Genomic DNA, 12650 nt, shown 5'->3' on the forward strand with positions numbered 1-12650 from the left:
CCTTTTACTGTTTGGGAGAATTAGGATGTGGACATCTTTGGGGAGGTGCTGTATCTATCGCAGAGTATACAGGCCATGTTCCAGCGAGTACCTCCTCCCACCCTCCATCCACCCTCTCCTCACTTCCACAGCTTTATGAACAAGGTCTAGTGCGCTGTCCACTTCTCAGCGTTCCAGGCAGCAGCTCTCTCCATCCCTTCCCTGGATCTCTGTGAGCTGCGTTCCTTCCTTAGCTTCCTCATAGTGCTAAGCTTCCTTTTCCTTTCTTTTTTTTTTTTTTTTTTGCTTCCTCCTCCCACACTAGTCCAACCTCCCAATGGATCTCTAAAGAAACGCAAAGAGTTATTGCTTTTTAATTACAAGTGCTATTGTAGCATCTATAAGGAAGAACATTTTAAGCTTAATTGAGACCAAATGTGAAGTTAAATTAAATGAATAACTAATTAACGTAATGCTCTTGCATTAGCCCCGTGTGAGTGCGGAGGCCCAGAGAGAAGGTAGGTACCAGGTCTCCAGTGAGCAGTCAGTGCCCAGAGCTGTACAAGGTAGGGAACCTGGCACTGAAAGGCACCGCAGAGGGGCACATCTCAAAGCTGGGCATCCTTCAACCTCTGGCATTTTCTCAAATCCCCCACCTAGAGCCCAAACCAGGCTCTGAGCTTTTGTATCTAATGCCACACTCACCTACTGGCAAGAGAACATGCTCCTGACTTAGGAGGGCTTGAGTAGTTAACTTTCTGCCTCATCTAGCTTCTGTGAATTCTTCCTTCACATCTTCTTGCATAATCTTGCTTCTTCCTATTGCCTTGAGGCCACGGGCCGGCCAGCCTCTCCTCCCTTTGTGGCTAATGGATAGCCCTCAAGTCTCTTTTTTCTTGTATTTTTATTTTACCTGAATTATATTACCCAAGGAGACAAGGGCAAGGAGCGTGTTTAATACTTATTTTTGCCCTTTCACTCAAGTTCGGAGGCAGGAACTGTGCCATGTTCAACTTGGAGAAACAGGCGTAAGGCTCGTGGAGAGTGAAACTGAGAATGGAAGGACCTCTATCCATTTGCAGCAGGAAGATGTGTGAGTCTGGAAACTTCTGTTCCTGTCTCCCTTTCTAGAAGCAGGACAGCACCGCAGGCTCACAGGGTGGTGTACCACGGGATTGTGTTGCCACCTAGTGGCTAAGAGCAGCAGCGCTGGTTCCCCTTAAGTAATGATGTCACATCAATCTATCTGGTCTTGGCGAATGCCGAGCGTGGTGCTATATAAAGTCGCCTCTGCTCATGAGGGCTCTGAGGACAAGGAGGACGCAGACAGACTGCTGCTTTCGAGCTGCCGGGAGTCTTCCCTAGCTGTTCCACTGCAGTAAACGCTCAACAGTGGCATTTTGTGTAGGGCTCTAGGCTCCCGCTGTGTTCCCCATGTCACCCATGTCATGAACATGGCCTCTAGGATGCCACCTGTCACCAGCCCTAGCACACTCACCGTGCAGTCCCGGGACACTGCTTCCATACCCCGTACCAGGCCCTAGCAAGGATGAGCACAGGCACGGTTGGCAAATGAAATCTGTATTGATGAGCAGCTCTAGAGGTCAGGCAGAAATGCCAGGAGTCAGGTGTGTCACCACTGGACTTGGGCCAGCACCCTGGGCCCAGGGCAGGCTGCAGAGGGCTCCAGGCAGCTACACCTTAGCAGCTGCTCCAGAGAACCAGGAGGCATTCTGATCCCTGCTGGTCTCATGGCCTCAGCATGAGACTTACACGCTGGGCTCAGGGGGTAAGTCCTTCTGTAGTCTGTCTGTTGTCCGTTCCTGCAGTAGAGCCGGCATGCAGTAGGGACCCAGTAACCATTGGCAGGCATACACTGGTATTTTCAGTCATGCTTCCCCCCTCCCCTCCCTGCCGTGGCCCACTGAGGCATGAGGTGGCTAAGGACTAAGGTGAGGCAAGGAGACACTCAAGTTGGGGAGCACTCACATGAGCCCAAGAAAGAGTGCCCCTTGCTGGTGTTCTGTGCCTGATGAAGCTCCTCTGCCCCACCCTAGTCTTGGCCTAAAAGAGCAGCAATCGTGTTTCAAAGTGGCTGAGGGAGTTTTAGCAACAAGAGCAAATGGAAGGTAGAGGAGTGTCCAACTTGAGAGACACACAGAGAAAACGGAGGCCAGGTACCTTAGAGACAAGTAACATACACCCTTGTAGTATAAGCTGATGACAGAAGTGGAAAAAAATGAACAAGGGAAAGGAAGAAGTGGCCTTGCCAAGCCTTGACCCTTCTGCCTTGGAATTGGAGCAAGCAAAATGAGTTTCTGCTCTGACCCCCACCCCTTCTGCTTGCAGCTCCTGGAGTGCAGGCCCTCAAGTCATGTATTTCTTCATGCATGGTCTTTTCCAGTGGGGAGTCTTCTGTACCCTTAGCAGCTCTGTGGGCTGTGCTGGTTGGAGTTAGATCAGGAGGTTTTGCCTCCACTGTCAGTGGAAGTTTCTGTTGCCTTGCCCCTGAAGGGGACCCAGTGAGGACCCGCCACACTTCTCTTCCAATCAAGTCCTCATATTTCTTTATACCTACATGAAGAGGAGAGATCAAATATCAGAAAAAGACAGCAAGCGCCTACCTTTCATCTCCACTCTCTGTACTTAGGGCTTCCTTTACCTCCTGAACAAGGACCAGCAAGTCATATTAACATGAAAAATGTGGTATTTCTGCCATGTTTCACAGCTTTACAAAGCAGCCTCCCATGCCCCGGCTCTCCTCAGCTTCAGAGGGGGCCATGATGCACCCATATCTGTGCATGAGGATGAGACTCTAGGAGTGTGCCAAGGTCTTAGAACTGAGTGGGCAAAGAGGCCAGGGTTGTCCAGGGATTCCATCCCCGATGCCCAGCAACCGCTCTGCTCCTGTAAGTCACTTCACACCTTCCACAGGCCTCGGCAGCAGTGCCCAGAAAAGCACCAACCCCACAGGCCTCGGCTCTACCACAGGCCTCTCGCCTCTGCCTGGGAGTTCCTGCCTCTCCAGGCAACCAAAAGAAAGGTGAGCTCACTAAACACTTGTTCTTTTCCCTTTGTTTGCTTCCTCTTTCAGTCTCCTTCCAGGCCTGGCTGGGAGAATCCAGATGGAAGGAGCTAAATCATGCCATCGGCCCCTGGCTCCCCAACTCCATAGTAGAGTAAGGCAGGTCAGACCCTGCAAATGCTCCCCCCCTCCCCCTGTGACACTTTCCCAGCGTGGAAGTGTTTCCATGAACCCAGAGGGCTCTTCCTCACATTTGCCATCCAGCTCAGGTGCAGGCTCCAGCCAGCTCCTCATTAGCAGTAGGCACCTGCTCAGGAGGAGAGCCAAGAACCCGGGGAGTACCCAACCCAGGCCCCAGCGGGCAGCCTCAGCCACTAAGCATCTCACGCCACCTCCAGAGCCACCACCACGGGACCGCAGGCAGACAGCACACCAGGCTCGCCACCTTGATTCAGATTTTCCAGAAGCTCTAATTGCTGGCTGATTTTTCTCCCCCCTGAACCCTGAAGGGCAGAGGAGCCAGAAGGTCTTGGGTTCTGGCCTTCAGGGGGCACTTGCAGCCCAGCCTGAGTTCAGAGGGAAAATAGTTCCCCCGGGTCTGGGTCCACCTCCTCTGCCCTGCAGGGCTGGCCCCAGCCATTCTGCTGTCCCGCAGGGAAGAGGCTGCCACCTCCTACCCCTTGGGAAACACTTCCCAAGCACTAGGCTCTGCCCAAGTTGAGTCTCCAAGACCTGGCTCCCAAGAAAACAGAGAAAGTTGGGAAACAAAATCACGCCAGAGAGGAGAGGATCTGCATGCAGCCCACAGACTTAACAAGAATACTCACAAAAGTCATGGGACTGGAGGAAAATACTATCACGGGTGGGTTAGGGCCAGACTAGAGCTACGGAGACACATGAGGACAACAGAGGAAGGTTAGCAGGGCCGGGGCGGGGAGGGAGGGGGGGGTCACGTGAGGGAGAGTTGTTTCCACAGTCCCCCGGGTTGGGGCTGCACCAGCCTGACTGGTCACTGGAGCACTGGATGGATTCCTAGGCGGAGTGAGCTGGAGGGAGATGGGCATGCAGTGCTGGAGGACTCACCCTCTGCTTCTGCCCAGCGCCGCCTTCCATGCCACGATCTCTTTATACACCAGCCGGCAGAGAAGCTGGAGGGAGTCCAGGGCACAGAGAAAAGGGTCAGCCCGGGAGGCAGTCATTCTGAGCAAAGAGCAGCTGCTCCAGAAACCCTGATGTTTTGATTCCCCTCCTACCCCCCAGTCCCTACATGTGTACCCCAAGAACTCTTACCAAACAAGCCAGGATGTCAGCAGAGATGAGCATGTAGAAAACGTTGTTCCAGCCCGTGGGAGAAATAAGCCCAGCCAGCAGAGGCCCCAGCGCCGCGCCTATGGAGAACACGACCCATGAGAGGGGGATCTGCCCGCCTGTGAGTGGATGCCCGGGGCCGCCCAGGCTTTGCTTCGGCCGGCAAGAGCCAAGATGACCCCCACAGACCTATGGAGCCGGTGCCGTCGATGATGGCTGTGACGGTGGAGAGGGCCTTGGCGTTGCCCTTGAGGCTCTTGTGAGTGCCCTGTGGGGAAGAGCAGAGCCGAGCGCCTGAGCTGATCAGCACTGGACTGGGGGAGGGCAGACCCGGGCAGGGAGAGGGGCACCCAGGAGTCAGGGTAAGAGGAAGGGTCATCTGAAGGATTGTAAGGAGCTCATCACTATAGGACAGGAAAGTGGGAAAAGGGATCCAGCAAAATGAAGCTGGAGGCAGAGGTCCTGACTACGCCCCCAGAGTGTCCCCGGCCCCCTAGCCCCCTTACCAAGTCGGCGGAGACAGCCGTGGTGATGAGTGCATAGGGGCCATTGACCAGGATCCCACAGATAATGAGCATCACTGGACAGGGGCAGCAGAGACCGCGCCATTAGAGAGGCAAGGCCCCGCCCAGCCCAGGCCACGCCCCCTCACCTCCCGCGGCCCATACTGCCCCGTCCTCACCTATGGAGCTGGTAATCCCATTCTGGCCAATGTAATTGTACAGGAACATCTGTGAGGAGAGGAAGGAGAGATGCAGTCGTGGTCCAGCTCCCCTTTGCTGGCCTAGAGCCCCCACATCTGAAACCAGCCTTCACCAGCTCCGGAACCTCAGATGTCACTTGGCTCCTCACACCGCACACACCCAGACTTCAGGTAGTTAAGTGTACCACGGATGGAAGTCCAAACTGTGGTCATCTATTATTTCCTGGTCCCCAAGAAACCTCTCCTGTCTAAGCTCAACCTCTTTCCCGTTCTGTGCTCTTCCTCATCTCTACCAAGGCGGAGTAAGTTTAGTCCTTTTCCCAGAGTCTCTGTCCAAAGGGCCTATCCTTCGGCTGACTTTCACTTCTCATCCCATGTGGCACCGAGGTGTGTATGCGTGTGTGCAGAGACAGCTGTGTGCGCGACGCTGAGAAGGCACACGGCTCTCAGAGCACACACACTTTGCCCTGGGGTTACACGTACCATGGGGGCGGCCAGGATCAGCATGATACAGCAAGTGGTGGCCCTGCCATTGGTGTAGTCAGAAATGAGCCCCGCCATGATGCCACCTAGAACATACACTCATCATACACTCCCCGGGTAGAATCGCGCCCCCATCCCCTCAGCTGCTGCCCAGTATAGGCCTGGCCTTTGGGAAGACCGTCCCCCTTTTCAGCCCTTTCCTTCAACCCTCACTACAGGGAACCTGACAAGAGGAGGGCAATCTTTCTTAGGCTCAACCAAGCAGGAGCGAGAGTGCACCAGGAGCTCTTTTCTCAGGGGCCACTGCTCAGGTTACAACCTGCTAGACAGGTTCCTCCTTTCTACAGAAGCAGCCCACCAGGCAGCGTCCACGCCTTACCTATGATGCCACCAACGTCAAATAGCGTGGAAAGGTCTCCAGCCTCTTTGGCACTGAAGTGAGCTGTGGACAACAGAGACTCTGAACATCCACAAGGCCACGGCCAGAAGAAGCCCTTCAGGGCATCAATCCCAGCACAGCTTCCTCAGAGGACCGGGTGGGAGGCCCATGGCGCAGGGATTGGCCACGGCCCACAGGGTGAGTCTGCATCCATTTGGGATACACTGTACTGCCCACTTCCCCTGCAGGATGACCGTGACCTTCAGGGGCCATCATGCCCCTGAAGGACAATCACTTCCACGGAGCCTCAGCCCACCCAGCCACTTGCCCTGCTCTGCTCCTGGCCTGCTAGCTGGCCCAGCCATCTTCTGTCTCTGCTGAGGCGCAGAGCCAGAAGGAAACCAGCAGGAAGATGGAAACTCTGGGTGAGACTAGCGCTGGGTTTAGAAAAGGGAACATCTCTGTAAGTCTGACTTGGTAGCTCCATTTGCGAGGCTGACTCATACTCTGAATTCAGCACCAAAGCCACAAGACAAAGGGTCACAGTGTCTTCAGCCCTGTGTCACACAGGGGCCCCTCACAAGCTGCAGCTGAGACTGGGTGGTGACTAATCCCCACTCCTTTCCAGAGCAAGCACATGTGTGGCAGGGCTAGGCGGGAGTAGGTGAGAGGTGGAGCTCTGGGGCTCCTGGGGTTGGGAGGGCAGAGCAGGCTGCTCCTTAATAGAGTGGCCCTCCCTGTGGAAAAGCAGAGCCCCAGGCCTGAGGGCCCACAGCCTTTCTCAACCACAGAGTGATCTTATGGACATGCCAGCTCCCCACAACCAGTGGTCACCGTGAGGCTGCACACAGGCCAAGCACTGTACAGGACAGGGGCTCTCCAGGCTCTTCCTTGGTCTGGAAGTAAGAACTCCAGGCAGATATCTTTTTGTAATACCTCCACCTACTATTACTTCTTCTTCTTTTTGCCAGTCCTGGGGCTTGGACTCAGGGCCTGAGCACCGTCCCTGGCTTCTTTTTTGCTCAAGGCTAGCACTCTACCTCTTGAGCCACAGCACCACTTCCGGCTTTTCCTGTTTATGTGGTGCTGAGGAATCGAACCCGGGGATTTACGTACGAGGCAAGCACTCTACCGCGAAGCCATATTCCCAGCCCCCCTACCTACTTCTGAACCAGGCAGTCTGCACTCAGGCTGGAGAAAGAGCTGGAGGACAGCCAAACAGAGCTTTAGGCTCCTAATGCCCAACTCAGCTCCAGGGAAGGCAGAGAGGGTTTTAGGGGCAGTGCACGGGACTCAGTTTCCCACGTTGCACAAGTAACTAAACAAATGTACTGAGTAGCTTAACAGAAACTGTGCTGTGTCCAGGAATCACGGCACCAGCATGGATGGCATCCTCCCCCACCAGCAGTCCCCTGGGCCTCCTCGGAGATTCTTACTCCCGGGCACTTACCCACGTTGAAGATGTAGAGGGGCAGCCAATAGAGGAAGGTGTAGCTGACCAGCTTGGCAAAGAGCAGACACAAAGAGAACTCGATCACACCCTGGGGAGTGCAGCAGAGAGAACAGTGGAAAGAGTGCAACAAGGATGTCGTGCATAGTACTCCCATCTGCTACCCAGTGGAAAAATCCAGAGGGCCTGCCTCCACTCTGCCCTCTAATCCACAGACTTCTCACCGGGATCTTGAGGGCTCCCAGGAAGCTGATGGCAGCAGGCTCGGGGCCTGGCTCCTTGGAATAGCTGGCTGATGTCTCCACGCTACTGTCTCTGTTACCATAGGGACTATTCCCAGCCTCCTCTACGTTGTCCTGGTCCTTGTCTTGTTCACTCTAAGCAGAGGAGAGGAGCCTTCACTGTGGGCACGAGCATGCACCACCTCCCCCAGCTGGAGGAAGGATGGCCATGTGAGAGGTACATACACAACTTTGTCTTGCACTCCACTAACCTGCCGGGCCCATTGGGTTATGTGTAGGGAGCGGTCGGCTTGACCTTTTGGCTGCGCTGTCGACTCAAGATTAGAAGCAAATAGCTCGCGTACAAAACAGCACATACCCGGAGATGTTTGGCTATGTTTGCAAGAATCTGGTTTATGTTAGTAGCTCAACTTTATTCCTGTTTTTGTTACCTCCTGTTTTGACTTCAAAACTTCCTGACAAGACTTCTTGTTTACTTGTTCAAATGTAACCCCAAGCAGGCTTCCTTTTGCAAGAGCTGTATATAAGCTGAGATCCGGCAATAAACGGGGCTGCAGTCTTGAACTGTGGACCTCCTGACCCCATCTTTTGTCTTGAGTATTTTTCTTTATCCTCACCCCCTCATTCAGGACTCCTGATCGCTGCCGGCGGATTCCGGCAGTTATGGAGGAGCTAACCCAAGGGCTACGGCTCCCCCATCCCTCTACCCCAAGTCTGTTCCCTGTGATGGAGTGGGAAGGCAGGGGTAGATAGGAGGGCTCACACTTACATGGTGCTGCGGAGGGGTGCAGTCCACATCTTCTGGGTCTGCGGGGGACAAAACCCATCTGAGAAACCCATCGAGCCAGGCTTTCACTTAACTCTGGGCCTGGGCTAGAGCAGGAAGCCAGCCTGACACCTGCCAGCAGGAGGGAGCGAAGCCTGGCTCCTGGCATCTAACTGGTGGTGTGCCTCCTGGACCACACAGTGGGTGGAACCTGGCCTTGCCAACAGACAGGTCTCGGAGAATGGGACCCACCCCGCCCACGGCTCTCAGATCCAGGCAGTGTTGGCCTAGCACCTGCTTTGAGCCAAGTGCTTTTAACTACATTCTCTCCTCAAGCTTCTGATATCCTGGTGTAGATACTATTATGGTGGCTCAGAGTCACACAACTGGTCTTTCAACCCTGTAAATGTCCAGCTGTTTTCGCCTCAAAGCAGACCCGTGGAGCTCGCCCTGGTCTGGGCGTGGGGCTAGTGACGTGTACTCACATTCGATGAGGAAGAGGAAGGTGATGACGCCCACGACGGCAGTGATGATGCCAGGCACGATGAAGGACAGGCCCCACTGGTGGTTCACCCAGACGCCAGCGATCAGGGAGCCCAGGATGTTGCCCACAGACGTGTGTGAGTTCCAGATGCCCATGATGAACCCCCGCCTGGAGGAGAGGGAGGGAAAAGGGTAGAGAATGCAACTACCAACTTCCAAAGCCGTGCTCTCCGCCTCTGGGAGGTGACTGAGACCCGCTGTCAGGCCTTGGCTGATGTTATGCAGGTAATGGCCTGAGATACCCCACCTTAGCCAGCTCCCTGAAAAGCACAGGAAGTGATCACTATTCTGAGTTGCCCTTGTCCATGAGAAAACCAGTCATACTCCTTCATCATGGAAACATTTTCATCTCAGCACGTGAAAGTAACCCTAAGGCACTTTTCTCATCTTTTCCCTTGAGTATGCACCGCAGAGCCATGGGGTGACTCCCTCAGGAGCCCTCCCCCTCCCCCCACTCCTCCCTCAGCTACTCACTTCCCTTTCCCGAACCAGTTCCCAACACAGGTCACCACGGACGGCCAGCCTGTGGTCTGCACAAGTCCATTGCAAATCTGCAGGGAGAGAGGAGGGAGGGTGAGAACAAGCCTGGGCGGGCTCCCGTGCCACGGCCCACGGTAGAGGAGGTTCCATGTCAAAGCTGAGGGGCCCTCCGCACCCCACACTACAAACGCTGCCCTTCCCTCACGTGCATGTCTATACACACCCCAGTGTCATGAGCTGGTTTATCCCCTAGTCCAAGATCACTTGAACCAAGACCAAGCCTCTCACACAACTGAGGTAATCTGGGTGAAATGCTCAAGGCAGGAGCAAGTCAATGATACATGGTTCGGGACCTGGGAGCCCAGAGCCCTGTCTGCTAGAAGCCAGGGGTGGCCAGGAAGGACCAGAGGCCTCAGGGTCCTCTCTACAGTGGGAGCAAAGGCCTCAGGGATGAGGTTCGTACCTGGATGAGCACAAAGTACCAGAGCATGTGGATGTTCCAGAAATATCCCAGGCCAAAGAGGGAGGTGAAGAGGCCACTCAGCAGCATTCCACTTGAAAGGTAGTAACGGAGGGGGAGCCGCTCCCCAAAAATTCCACTAGAGAAGAGGTGGATTCGTGCTTAATCTCTAATGTCCACTCTGTCACTCATCTCCCCTCCCCATGCTGCTCAGCCCCTCAGGCCAAGGGGTCGATGGGCGACCTTGGTGCTGCTCATGTCGAGATGGCCTTTGACCCCCACTCCCCACACTATTCTTTATGGACACTGCTGCCCGTGAGGCTTCTCCCTCTTCTTCAATAAAATGGAATTCTAATTCCTCTTCCCACCATCCTGGCTCCATCCGCCACAACTGACCTGAGAAAAGACCCACCACCCACCAGACCACCCCAGCCAGATCCCGGGAGGGAGGGGGGTCCTCAGGCACTGCATCTCCCCACACCCCACTCAGCCCCCAAGGCCCACCCACTCTTCCCTTCTACCCCTCACATCCTTGTCCAATGTGCCGGTCACATCACCCATTACCACCATGAGAACTTCCACTCTCCTCTAGCTTAGGCTGCCGGCAGGGAGGCCCTTGGGCGTGGCCCAGCCTCACGCCTGCAGTAGCCCCCTCAGATGATGCATCCGATGTAAATCTGGGTAAAATCCTCCAGTGCCCCCCTCCCCCAGCATGCAGCACAGGCCCCATGGCGCAGGCGGCCTTGTCCTCCCCACTCTGTCCCTGTGAATGACGGGAAACCCTATCCCACCCCCCAGGCTGTTCCTCACTTGCCTTGCTTTGCTCCATCTGTGCCTGGATCCCCTTCTGCACCGCATGGAGGGCATCACCTCTACAAAGCCTTCCTCCACCCTCTGTTCTCCCCAAAGCTTGGACTGCACAACTGCCTCACAGTTCCCGCCCCATTCTATAATGGTCACCCACCAGTCTGAGGGACCTACAAAGGCCGCGCCTTATCTATCGGCTTCCTGGCAGTGAGTGCCACACAGAGCTAGTGTAGACATGGAGGTCCCCCTGGCCATCTCCACGGCCACCAGCGCCTCTCGAGTGCATCGACCACAGGGGAGCACGGAAGACGGCCTTCCAGAAGAAAGGCTGCTATCAGTGCAGGCCCACAGGGAGAGCAAGCGGCCTTGATGGCCATGGCAAAGAGAGGCAAGGCCTGGCCCTGGGCTGATGGACTGGCAGAATCTCAGCCTCGTTCCCTCGGGGGGAGTTGTCAGCCTGTCCCCCAGCTCAGCCAGGAGTGGCCCCAGCTCTGCGCCATCCCTGGAGGGGCCTGGGCACTGCATTCTCCTTACCTGATAAACATGCCAATGGCATAGGCCACGAGGAACGCATTGTCCACCGCCCCCAGCAGCTCCTTGTAGTCATCTTTGTCTAAAAGCAGATGCGCAAGACACAGTAGTTTGCTTGACGGAGCCTGCCGGAAGCCCTTTCAGGCTCTTGGGGAAGGAGATGTGGGGTGGAGAAGAGCAAACTCGTTCTTACCAAATGGACTCCAGCTGCACCACGTGGTGTCATTCAAATTATGGGTATCATTGACGGGGTTGATGAGCTCCGAGCAATTCTGGTGCAGACGGCTCTGGCAGGCAACAGCAAGCTCAGGTCAGGGGTCATCCTCCCCTAAATGCCCGCACTCCTGCCTCTCCACCAAGAGCACACGCTCCCCTGGCTGCCGCCTCCGTCAGGGGGGACTGGCCACAGGGGAAGGCCGTCACATGAACACAAAAGCCACAGAGCCCAGGACTTCTCCGCTCTCACTGCATGCATACCCACCGACTCCACAAAAGGATCATCCAGGGAAACATTGCTGGTGGGGGTGGGGGGTGGGAGAGTGGCCCACAGTGGGCGTGGCCAGGAGGTAACCATGGTAACCCAGGATGCTGTCCTCATGCACCGATGAGGTGGAGGGTGAGAGCCTCACCTTGACAATGCTGATGGGCTTCCTGGACATGTGATAGCAGGTGTATATGAGAAAGGTGAGCACCAGGGTGAAGCCTCGGAACCTGCAGAAGAACAGCATCCAGGTCAGCAGAAGTCCAGCCCCAGGCAGCTCACCCGTGCCAGCTCTGGCAGCCCAGGCTCAGAACCAAGGGCCTTTGAGGTTCCTTCACAGCCTGCTAGGTGCTAGCTGGGCATCGCCCTCTTGTAGGACCTGCCCTCTGACTGATGCCTTCCATCCCTCTCCTCCTCCGAGTCCTCCACATGGCAAGGGGGCCTGCATGTGTGGAGGTATGGCTGAGAGGTGGGCAGCCACAAGGAGATGAGGTCATTTTCTAAATATCAGAAATGATGGGCTGAGCTGTGCTGGTGATTCATGAGTGCAATCCTACCTGCTTAGAGGCTGAGAGCTGAGAATCTTGGTTGGAAGCCAGCTCAGGCAGGAAAGTCTATGGGGCTTTTATCATAATTGAGCTGTGGCTCAAATGGTAGAGCGCTAGCCTCGAACAAAAATACTAAAGGACGGCATCCAGGCCCTGAGCTCAAGCCCCAGTACAGGTAGGTAGATAGGAAGGAAGGAAAGAAGGAAGGGAGGGAGGGAGGGGGGAAAGGAGAAGAAGCTGAAGAGGGAGGAGGGTCTGCCTTCAAAGTGATGCTAATAGGCTTAGGCTTAGGACACAGCAGACAGCTCGGTCCACAGCTGGAGATGATCAGCTGGGGATGGGAATCAAGATGACTGCCTCATGTCCACTGGACAGAAAGATCATTCTTTCCAGTGGCTCGCACATCCTGTCATCCTGGCCCCACGCACTTGTCAGATGGAAAGAACAGCCAGACAGCCCCCAAAG

The 12650-nt window shown here is 55.3% G+C and overlaps 1 protein-coding gene across 2 annotated transcripts in view; it reads right to left on the reverse strand.

The window, feature by feature from the left end:
* Positions 1-12650, reverse strand: part of Slc37a2 (solute carrier family 37 member 2) — a 31080-nt gene that overhangs the window by 124 nt on the left and 18306 nt on the right. Inside the window, exons 2-18 of one of the 2 annotated variants that reach the window (XR_007210527.1) lie at positions 11786-11867; positions 11350-11443; positions 11160-11238; positions 9822-9957; positions 9353-9429; positions 8821-8987; positions 8339-8376; positions 7552-7704; positions 7328-7418; positions 5878-5940; positions 5499-5584; positions 4995-5043; positions 4819-4892; positions 4502-4580; positions 4295-4392; positions 4088-4152; positions 1749-2553 (exon numbers count right to left, since the gene is read on the reverse strand). Coding sequence is in view for 1 of the 2 variants with exons in the window: in XM_048343718.1 (XP_048199675.1) it covers positions 2538-2553; positions 4088-4152; positions 4295-4392; positions 4502-4580; positions 4819-4892; positions 4995-5043; positions 5499-5584; positions 5878-5940; positions 7328-7418; positions 7552-7704; positions 8339-8376; positions 8821-8987; positions 9353-9429; positions 9822-9957; positions 11160-11238; positions 11350-11443; positions 11786-11867 (1447 nt within the window). In the remaining variant the exon portion in view is untranslated. Of the gene's footprint in view, positions 1-1539; positions 2554-4087; positions 4153-4294; positions 4393-4501; positions 4581-4818; positions 4893-4994; positions 5044-5498; positions 5585-5877; positions 5941-7327; positions 7419-7551; positions 7705-8338; positions 8377-8820; positions 8988-9352; positions 9430-9821; positions 9958-11159; positions 11239-11349; positions 11444-11785; positions 11868-12650 lie in introns of those variants that run through there. The other variant, XM_048343718.1, reaches the window with a different exon arrangement.

This window comes from Perognathus longimembris, chromosome 3, assembly GCF_023159225.1.
Source record: "Perognathus longimembris pacificus isolate PPM17 chromosome 3, ASM2315922v1, whole genome shotgun sequence".
In the NCBI taxonomy this organism is placed as follows: Eukaryota; Metazoa; Chordata; class Mammalia; order Rodentia; family Heteromyidae; genus Perognathus; species Perognathus longimembris.